The 11,122-nt window shown below is 40.5% G+C and overlaps 1 protein-coding gene across 1 annotated transcript; it reads right to left on the bottom strand.

Annotated features, from left to right (window-relative positions):
• Positions 1–495: 495 nt before the first annotated feature.
• Positions 496–9,132, bottom strand: LOC143288330 (mitochondrial import inner membrane translocase subunit Tim22-like). The gene is made up of 4 exons (XM_076596703.1): positions 8,878–9,132; positions 6,699–6,883; positions 4,690–4,762; positions 496–1,801 (listed from the first exon to the last, which is right to left on the bottom strand). The coding sequence occupies exons 1-4, from the start codon at positions 9,116–9,118 to the stop codon at positions 1,719–1,721; spliced, it is 582 nt and encodes a 193-aa protein (XP_076452818.1). The 5' UTR covers positions 9,119–9,132; the 3' UTR covers positions 496–1,718.
• Between the last annotated feature and the right edge of the window lie 1,990 nt (positions 9,133–11,122).

The following is an 11,122-nucleotide window of genomic DNA, read 5'->3' as shown; positions in this document are numbered from 1 at the left end:
TCGCCGTTCGTATGGAAAGAGTTAAGGCATGTTTATAGTCAACTGGATGATGTAAGGCGCTTTGAGCAGCATTTGTGCTGGATGTTGCGCCATAGAAAAACTATATATTATTATTATTATTATTATACTCGTCAGCAGCTGTCAAGAGGTTCGGTTACACAAACAATGCTGGTCAGGCATCTGATTGGCAGATGTGGTGTAGTGTATATGGATTTGTCCGAACGCAGTGACACCTCCTTGAGGAAATGAACTGAGCTGAGCTGAGCTATCTGATCAAAAGGACCACGCACACAAAAGAGAAAAGGCCAAAGGACCACACACAAAAGAGAAAAGGCCAAAGGACCACGCACAAAAGAGAAAAGGCCAAAGGACCACGCACACAAAAGAGAAAAGGCCAAAGGAGCACACACACAAAAGAGAAAAGGCCAAAGGAGCATGCACAAATGAGAAAAGGCCAAAGGAGCATGCACAAATGAGGAAAGGCCAAATCAGGCAAATGTGCTCATCACTTTATTCAAGTCTTCTGGCTTTCCACTCATTACAAATAACAAGCACACAGGAAAGACAACTGTACAATGTCTGCACTTGAATGTGCCTCTCACAAACACATGCAGGCGTACACTTGTGTGTGCACACGCGCGTGCACACACACACACACACACACAAACAAGCACACACACACACACTCATTTGAGTCATTCACTCTGACAAGCTCATTCACACACACATGCACACACACACTGCGGCCAGAGTAGCTGAAAAGAGGAGTGAAAACAAGACTGACTGATCAACACTGCGTTAACTGCATGCACACAGCTGCAGACATATCGACACAATCGTATCGACAACTTGCATCACATTTGGTTTCTCCTGTGTTTGAAGCTCAGACAAAGTCTGTACTATTTACTGAAGTTAACTGTGCATACACACATGCATGCATCTCCCACTCACATATTCATGCACATACTCACGTGTGCACACAAACACGCACCCACGTGGCCAAGCATAAGTTATGAAAGCAACCAATTACAATTTCCAGATATATTTTTTGAATTTACAGAAGAGCCAAAACATCTCAACCGAAACACTGCTGATACCCGTAACCACTGACAATGCAGATTGCTGTTCTTGAAATATATCCCTCCTAAAAGCTCCAGTTTTCATCCAACACACACGCACAAACACACACACACACATGTGCACACACACACACACACACACACACATCTTATGAGATTTTGCAGTGAGGAGACAATGCTCTTTACTGAAAACAGTGTTCGCCCACTAAAATGTGTTTCCTCTCCAAAACTTTACAGCTGTTTTCAAATGCTATGATTGTTCTTCATCTGAAATCTACACTGAAAGCCATCCACCTTTCATTGACAAAAAAACAAAAAAACAACACCTTTATCCCAACCATCAATTTTTGTCGTAATGTAAGAAACGACTTTTATTTATCCCCTACAGTCAAACCAATCAAGACTTTGTTCTTCGAGTCGATTTCCTCTCTAAAGTTGTTCAACCATTTTCTGAACAGTACTCAGGCAGTAGTCCCACATGGTGGCTGCAGAGCAACAGTCAAAGCTTCATTTTCTTCTTCACGGAAATCATAACAACATCACATGGAAGTTCAGTTCTACATAAAACCCAGCCAGACGAACATGAAACTGTTCGTGTGCCTCACCAGTGAATTACTCCCCTTTGGCCCAGAGGAGGCGCTAAGAATGACGAAGGAAGTAGTCGATGACGGTGGAGAAAGCAGCAAACCCTGCTGCACCCAGCAGACCTGGCTTCAGACCAGCTGCACACACACACACACATCACGTCATGTTAGGGCAAGGTTAACAGTGTGTGGGGGGGAGGGGGATGTGGAGGGGCTTGGGAGGGGTAGGGGGGTCTCGTAGGGGGGAGCTTGTCTGTGATAGTTGTCTAGCAGCCAAAGTCTTCATATATATATATATCATAAATATATATATATATATATATATCGTAAACTTCACTAACTTACTGATGAATGATGACTCTGATTTTCAAAGAGATATTGACAACATTTATATAACAGTGTGTCAGATTACTGGGCAGTCCATTCCTGCGAGATCTGTTCAGCAAATGGTTGTGTTGTATTGTATTGTGCTGTTTTACTCTTTTGTCACAACACATTTCTCTGTGTGAAATTTGGGCTGCTCTCACCAGGGAGAGCGTGTCACTACACTGAAAACGCCACCCATGTTTTTGTATTTTTTTCTGCCTGGAATTATGATGAATTTTGTTTGTGTTCCTGTCTAAGTGTTTCTTCCCACAGAATTTTGCCAGGGACAACCCTTTTGTTGAAGTGGGTTCTTTTACCTGCGCTAAGTGCATGCTGCACACAGGACCTCAGTTTCTCATCTCATCCGAATGACTAGCGTCCAGTCCACACCACCACTCAAGGTCTAGTGGAGGGGGAGAAAATACTGGTGACTGTGAGATTCAAACCAGTGCGCTCAGATTGTCTCGCCTCCTAGGTGGACCTATTACCACTAGGCCATTCCATAGTGCTGAACCACTGAACCATTTCTGTTTTTTCCTTGTCCTGCTAAAACTGCCTTCCGGGGAACAAGCTGGTTTGGCATTCACAGCTTTGTTGCTGTCTTTCTGCAAGTGGCGGTGCTGTTTATGGCCCTCTCAGGGTGGTCAGGGCTGGCACTGCCATCTTCTGATCAGACTGGCACTGGCACAGTTTGGGGGGAATGCAGCATCTGACCAGCTGACACTCATGTTGATTAAAATATGAAAAAAAAAAACAAACAAACAAAAAAAAGATGACTTGGTCTTGATGGCCTAAAACATTTTAAATGGGTATATTTGCCAAGAAGCTTTCACAATATTGAACGAAATAGTTCCTAAAACACAATGTTACAGTTGGATATAAAAAAAAAATCCAGTGCAGTTTTCTCAAAACTTCACCAAAACCAGATAGCCAGTTTTGGCAGGCAACCCTCAATTAAAATCACAAGTTTTTTGTTTTTATTCTCTTACTATAATAAACACAAGTTTAAATGTTTCTTCTACAAGTATGAACACAAATTTTAACATTCTTAAAAAAATTATTAAAAATAAAAAGATTACCTCCAGCAATGATCACACAGACCTGTGTACCCAAAGTTTTACAACACTCCACAACATAAAATAAATGATTGTTTTATAATGTAAAGCATGTGAAACTGTGATCAATTTTGTAGGATGCACCATCAACGCTTCAACGTTACTGACAGAATAATCATTATTCCTGGCATGACAGTGAGCGGCACAGAACACTTGAAAGTAGCGGCTGGCAGCTGAAGCGTCGTCACTGGGTGCCCATGTCCATGTACCTGTAGATCTAGTCATCAGTCCCATCCACATGTAATACGCTGCTTACGTTCACTCATATGTGTGTGTGTGTGTTTGTGCGTGTGTGTATGTGTGAGTGAGTGTGAGTGTACATGTGTGTGTGTGTGTGTGTACGCAAAAGCTCTTATATTGATATACACATGTATGTATCCAAATTCTACTGTGTATTTATTTGTGTGTGATTTTCGATTTATGTTTGTATTTTCTTTATGTACTATCTCCCCCAATATTCCTCGTTACACTTGGTAATATAGACATATTCTATTTTATTCCATAACTTCAGAACAACAACACGCACTGGGTTGCCAAGGACTCCAGGTTATGCCATGTAAGGACCTTGTAAGGACTTACAAAGACCATTTCCTCAGTTTCTAAGGACTTCATCCATCAAAGACAAATGGCGTGACATATATCTCACAAACGGCAGATCGTGCATAATGATTAATGCTCAATGCAGTGCTCAATGCAGATCTTATTAGAATGTGTAACATTAGAAAGAACCCCTTGAAAGGAAGGGGGTAAAATGGTTAAGACGCCTGTCTGCCAACACAATGTCAGTGAAGTTTGGGTTTGGGTTCAATTCCCACTCTCAGCCTTTCTCAAGTTTGAATGGAAAATCAAACCAAGCACAGTCATTCAGATGAGATATGTCTTGTCTGTCTGTCTGTCTGTCTCCCTCTCTCTCTCTCTCAGCCTTTCTCAAGTTTGAATGGAAAACCAAACCAAGCACAGTCATTCAGATGAGATATGTCTTGTCTGTCTGTCTGTCTCCCTCTCTCTCTCTCTCCATCCATCGTCCCCCTCTGTCTCTCTCTCAGCCTTTCTCAAGTTCGAATGGAAAATCAAACCAAGCACAGTCATTCAGATGAGATGATAAACGGGAAACCGACGTCCCATGCGCAGCATGCACTTGGTGTACTGAAAAAAGAACCCATGGAAACAAAAGTGATGTCCTCTGGCAAAATTCTGCATAAGAAATCCACTCTGGTAGGTCCAAAATAAATATGCATGCACTCAAGCCATGAACAGCGTGTTGGGTTATGCTGCTGGTCAGGCATCTGCCTAGCAGATGTGGCATTTGTCCGATCGCAGTGGATTTGTCCGATCGCAGTGACGCCTCCTTACGACCCTGAAAGAGAGCGACCCTCTGAAGGTAGTCAGGGAACCCCCAGAATAATGGTAACTGCCATTGTCCAACAATGTTCAGGTGTCTGGGTCCCTCAAGATGTCAAACTTGTCAGAAGCCTTACTCCTCACTGTAAGTCAATGAGCCCTGAACGACAACAACAACATGCACTGAGAGACTGGGTACTTCACCTCTGAATCCAATGACGCCTCCCACAATGGCTCCAGACAGAGGCCCATTGGCCATGTCACTTTTTCCACGGTACTGCAACACAGGCACATTAAAATCAGTCACCAGGGCTGCCTTGGAAAAGGTTTTTCAATGAAATATGCATACGGGCTTCTAATAATAATTAACGTTCAATGAAATCATGGTAAAATAATTGAATAATTCTATGGCAGAAGTTGAATTTTTTCTGTCAATGATAGGAAAAAAAATTTGTGCACCAGTGATGTGAGAAAAACTAACATTTCCAGATTCTGTCACTTTTCAAAAGCAGAAAAATCCAAATCTACATTCTTTTTCTGGGCAACAAACACTGTAGCATTCCTGTAGCACTTAAGGAACCATTCAGAGAAAGGATTACCACAGCCTTTTCACTAGCTGGATATGCTTCATGTGGATTTCACATGACCAAAGATCACAGGAGCTAACTAGTAGTAAACTACAGCAACGTCAGCATGTCCAAGGTAAAATGGAAAACAGCTGGTTGGGCAATCCAATGTCAAGCATGTACATGAGCACTGCTTTGTGCTTCGCTGCGTTTGTGTCAACAATGGCATCTTAAGCAAGCTCTTATGTAAGTCTTCTTAGGATGTTGCAACCGAAAGCACACAAAGGCACTGACGATTTATGGTCACTGAAGCGCTTGAAATGATACAAATGAAAGGTCCAGACATTGAACTTCGATTCTGAAGAGGTGGGTGAAGATGAAGAAGACACTGGTTCAAGTGGTCACAGCAATCCGTCAAAGTGAATCAGACACTGACTACACATCAGAGGCCAATGTGGATTGGGGAAGGGTTTGGGGGTGGTGGGTGGGGGGGAGAGGTGGGGGGATGGGCCTGGGGGGTGGGTGGGGGGGGGGGGGGGCTATGTGTCACACAACAAGGGATAAAAGGGGAGGGCACACTGTGCCTGATATAAACAAGGGTGTGTTTCTACAGTGTCTGATGCATACATCTGGCTTGAGGACTTTTTTCTTCAGACTCTTCTGGTCTTCTGGTCTCCACACGTCAGCTGAGTGCCACACCCCCTTTCAACAATCTTTGACTTCCGTAAATAACACGACTTCCAGTTACTTGTTTTTCACATCATGAAAGGTATCAACGTCTTTATGAGCTATTTCAGTATTTGGCGATCTCCTTTTTCCTGCTTACTGTGTTTCCATGGACATGGTCTAAAGAGCTCTGACAATGAAGCAAGAACTTTGATATTTTCAAATATTTTCACACAGAACAAACTCAGCATATCAATAAGAAATTCTGGAAGTTTTACTTTCTATTTTTTAATATTGTCTTTTGTATTTTTTAAGGCTTTTTTTCTCCACTTTTTACAAACAGATGGTGTGGGAGAGGGTGTAAATTTGCAGTCCCGAGTGAGTAATCAAGTAAACAATTTAAAAAAATTGACAATGCCAAGTTGAATGGTCACTTAATCAAATTCAACAGTGTCTGGAGTTTCTCTTAAATCGATTCTCCCACACACTAAATGATACTACTATTACACAACAAATACATAACTGACCGGTAAACTTGTATGAATTGTTTTCTGTTGACACTGCTGTTTCACAGTTTGATAAATGTGCTAACCAGCATGATATATGCCAGTTATACTTTTTATGCTTTATTTGATTGATTTTATACAATTTGTAGAAAATCTTGTCAAAAACTTTCTGTCATGCACACTGACACAGTACAAATGTTGAATATCATATATATGCAGTAAAGATCCTGCAATCCATGTCAGCAATCAGTGGATACAGAAACACAATGTGACAAACATACCCAACACTGACACCCAGTCCCCCAAAAGAGTATGGCTGCCTAAGTGGCAGAGTAAAAAAAAAACAGGGCCATGGATACAAATAGATAAAAGCCTATTCATAGAAACTCTTCAAGTGAACACAGGAGCTGCAGCCCTCATACAGAAAAAGAAAAAAACAAAACAAACAAAAAAACAACAACAAAGTATTACTCACACTCTCCAACAAACATTCGGTGCCAGCAAACATGGCACCGATCATGGCAAAGTTTTTCCCGTAGGACAGGGATCGGTTCTTCATCTCCGTCAGCACCATGCGAGTGGTGGGCGTCTCTGTGGACATGGTGGACATGGGGTCCACGCTGGCCGTGAACAACCCAAACACTCCTCCCAAAGCGAAGCCTGCACACACAAGTGAATGTTCTCAATGCATCTGTTCCACCACCTTCATTACTCCCCACCCCTCCCTGCCCTAAACAATTGGATGGTTTGTCTTTAAGTTCAATTCATAGTCACCACAGAGCTATACTTCATTACCTGGCTTCCTGCACTGCTTTCTTTCCTTTGCTTGCAGCATCTAATCGAACCGAACAGAACATCTGAGTGTATACCTCTTTGCCAATGAATTACCATGAGCATGGTTACAAAACACACTGTTATTGTAATGTTACAAAAGTGTGATCAAGAAAAATGATCTCTTGTGATTAGTGAAGTGTGCTGTTTGACTAAAATTAAGTTTGCAAAAATTCATACCATATCATTATTAAATTTAAAAGGCCTTCCTTCAAGTAGTTCTTCTTTCAAGAAGGCCTGAAAATGTACCAGAACACTACAGACTTTCTATTACTGACCCAAATCCATTAGTTTTTAATTTTCAAGTCACCACAATGTACAGCAATTTTTCAGGTGATTTATATAAAATTATAATCAATAATAAAGCATGTATTACAATTATTATACACCCCACTTACATCAGTAGGAGGACTGTTTCTAAGACTATTTGCTACAAAGTTTGCTTAATTTTTCTGTCTGTAAATTGGCATAATTACCTGTCCATAATTACTTGTCTCAAATAATGTCAACTACAGCTTGAACGGTTGAAGAATCCAGGCAATCTTAGAAACAGAACCCCATCAACCCCCTCCAATGCTTTTGCTTTAGGGTGAGACCAACATAAATAGCCAACAGTTTAGAGTTGACTGCTCAATTTGACTGTGGTCATCCCTCTTGAGTTAAAGAAAGGATCACTGAGTTGTTCATATTCATTTCCGAATTGCACCATATTTACTGTTATGTACATGTAAAAGCCCACTTGTGCATACAAGAGACTTAGAGAGTGTGGGAGTTGCCTCCCACCCTCCCTCACCCCCCATCCCCCTCTCCAAACCCCCACACCCCATAAAAAAAGGAAGGAGTTTTTGTTCTTCTGACTTCAGTCAAAAGAAAAACCACATGGTCATAGACTCAACAGAGCTTCAATCTTTGTGACCCTGAATGGTGAGATGATTACAAGTAAGCTATTGCATCCCTTGTCTTGAGACTTCAGCAACTTGTGTCAAAATTATATATTCCAGTCATTACGTGAAATTTGGTAGCTACTCGTTAAGCAAAACCACTATAAATTTGAGCCTGAAGTGAAGCACCCCTCCCCGATGATGCAGCCAGGCCAAAACAGGCCAGGGAAGGAGGGTTCCAGTTCCACAGACAGAAGACCAAAAAGGGCTGAAGGGTAACCTATAAGTGTCAACTTTTACTGTCTTAGGTTAGAAGATACCACTTTGATAACAAATATTTGGTAATGGTATATTTCAATCCTGTAAAACAAGCCAATAAGTAATATCCAAATGAATGTCTACCTAAAAAATAAGTGAAAAGTTATGTAATTTTTCTATTTATAAAAAAATGTTCCTAAGCACCCAGACACTGTCCTACTGATTTTGAAAATATCCTATTGATTTTTCTGTAGCTAGATCATATGTCCTTGGCTTTTTGAATTTTCTGATGAAACGGAAACCAATGACTGTGTCAAAATAATCACTGATCCACGAAGAGTGGAACTGGAAGTGGAAGACAAAACTGTGTGAAGTGTTCCAGTTTTATTCACTCACAACTATCAAAAATAAATAAAAATATTTCTCGTTGAATCTATGTACAAAACCTGGAACTCAAACACTTCCACGTTTCACTGTTTCAGACTTTCACTGTTTCAGTCACTGTGGTTGTCATTGTCAATGTCATTCCCTGGCACTGGTGAATGTGTCTGTTCAGCCTCATGGAGCTCTGGCCCGAGTCATTATCTGATGGAATTTTTTTTAAAGTTTTATGTAATGTTTGCAGCATTCAGCGACTCGATACTTAACATTCAATTTTAAAGAACAAAAAGTGGTACGACTTACCCATGACACAGCTCATCGACGACTTGAAAGCACATGACTCGAAAATGGAGTGAACAAAAAGTTCTTCTTTAGTTTGTGTGAACTGGGGTATGCCGACGGCTGGTAAACTTTTAGGCTTTTCTTTATCAGGTCCAATAAGTCGATAAATTATCTTCAAATCAAATTTCCCAATGTCATCATTTACACCTTGTCCTTTTTCGTTAGGGGACAGCTCTCTGATCCTTGGGCTGGGAGCTGCCATTTTGACGCAGAGTAAAGAAAGACAACTCTACCGGCCGGTAAAGAAGTGCTGTCTTTTTGCCAAAAGTTATGCATATTCTGGTATGGCCAAAGTCCGTCGGTGTTACCACATAACAAGTAGTAGTAGCAGTAGTAGTAGTAGTAGTTGTTGTTGTTTTGTTTTGTGGGTTTTTTTTTCAAGCAACTGGTTTGCGGAAAACCCCCAATATGTGGCAAAATAATCAACGTGTTGATTGTGGCTACACAACAGAAGAAGTTTCACTTTCTCAAGGAGGCGTCACTGCGTTCGGACAAATCCATACACGCTACACCACATCTGTTGAGCAGATGCCTGACCAGCAGCATAACCCAACGCGCTTAGTCAGGCCTTGAGTGCATGCTTACATATTTGTGTACCTATGAAAGTGGATTTCATTTTACGTAATTTCGCCAGAGGACAACACTCTCGTTGCCATGGGTTCTTTTTCAGTGCGCCAAGTGCGTGCTGCACACGGGACCTCGGTTTATAGTCTCATCCGAAAGACTAGACGCTCAGTTTGATTTTCCCGTCAAACTTAGGAGAAAGGGCGAGAGCGGGATTCGAACCCACACCCTCACGGACTCTCTGTATTGGCAGCTGAGCGTCTTAACCATTCTGCCACCTTCCTCCTACTACTAGTACTACTACTACTTCTACTACTACTACTACTACTAGCAGCAGCAGCAGTAGTAGTAGAAGTAGCAGTAGTAGTAGTATTGTAGGGACTGGCAGTTTGACTGCCTGGGCCTCACGGCTATTTTTATGTTCCCTTCGATATCTGTCTCCTTTTACTAGAGATTTGTGGGAAACACATTCGTTTTCGTTTACTCTAATTCATTCGTGAAAGTCAATACATTTTTCTTTTAAACTGATGTTCGTGTCAAGGGGATTTTTTTAACACATTAGTATTTTGTGCAAGGTTAGTTTCGATTGGTAGTGTATTCCATATTTGTTCAATTCTATTAGCAAATGAATTTTTCCGTAGGTTAATATTACAGTGCTGCTTACACATTTTCATCGCTGAATTTCTTGTACTTTCATAATCTGACATTCTAAAAATATTATTTACATTGACTTCATTATAGTATTTTAACATTTTGTAAGTTTCTGTTAAGCCTCCTCTTAGCCTTCTACCCTTTCAGCTAATGAATGCAGGTTTAAGTATGTAAGTTTCTGTTGATAGCTCATAGATTCGCATTCTTTTACTGACTTAGTTGCTCTTCTTTGTACCCTTTCTATATATATGGATTGTCCCTTGAGCTATGGGTGCCACACAATATTACCATACTCTACTTATGATCTAACCAATGCTTTATATGTTTTAAGAAATATATCCTGTGTGGTGTCTTCTGTTATCATCAGCCATATAGTATTTGTTTCAGTCTGGATTTTCCCCATTTGTATTACTTAATTTACACTTTGATACGTTAAAATATATACTGAGATTCCGTCTGTCGGACCATTCCTGTAACTTCCTATATAAGTCCTTTATTTGTAGTAGTGTAGAATTATTTTGTTCATTGCCATAAAGTTTAGTATCGTCCGCAAATATTTTGCATGTGCTTTCTATATTTTCAGGGAGGTCGTTTATGTATAAAAAAAAAAATATTGTAAAAAGCGCAGGGCCAAGTATGCCACCTTGTGGTATACCACTGACAACATTTTCATTAGTTTACTTCTTTTTTCCAGTTTTAACTACCTGCGTCCTTTCTGACAAGAATTTTTTGGATCCAGTTCAGTATATATGCTTCCAGTGATACCATATGAGGCTAATTTTAGTAAAAGTCTTATTAGATGTTGTTTTGAGTCAAATGCTTTTTTTTATTTATTTTTTTTAGTCTAAATAAATTATGTCTAAAGTTTTACCCATTTCTATTATTTGTGTACTGCTGGTCTTCGATTACTTCTAGTAGGTGTGTTGTGCATGATCTTATCTAACTAAAACCGTGTTGACAGTCTGCATACATATTGTTTCTTGTCATATGT

The sequence above is a fragment of the Babylonia areolata genome, chromosome 12 (assembly GCF_041734735.1).
Source record: "Babylonia areolata isolate BAREFJ2019XMU chromosome 12, ASM4173473v1, whole genome shotgun sequence".
In the NCBI taxonomy this organism is placed as follows: Eukaryota; Metazoa; Mollusca; class Gastropoda; order Neogastropoda; family Buccinidae; genus Babylonia; species Babylonia areolata.
This window is presented reverse-complemented; position numbering and strand designations above follow the sequence as displayed.

Coding starts and splice junctions, on each gene's coding strand:
- LOC143288330 (XM_076596703.1), bottom strand. CDS start 9,118: ATGGCAGCTCCCAGCCCAAGGATCAGAGAGCTGTCCCCTAACGAAAAA. Junction 6,884..8,877: donor GTCGATGAGCTGTGTCATGG/GTAAGTCGTACC, acceptor TTGTGTGTGCAG/GCTTCGCTTTGGGAGGAGTG. Junction 4,763..6,698: donor CCGAATGTTTGTTGGAGAGT/GTGAGTAATACT, acceptor CCTGTGTTGCAG/TACCGTGGAAAAAGTGACAT.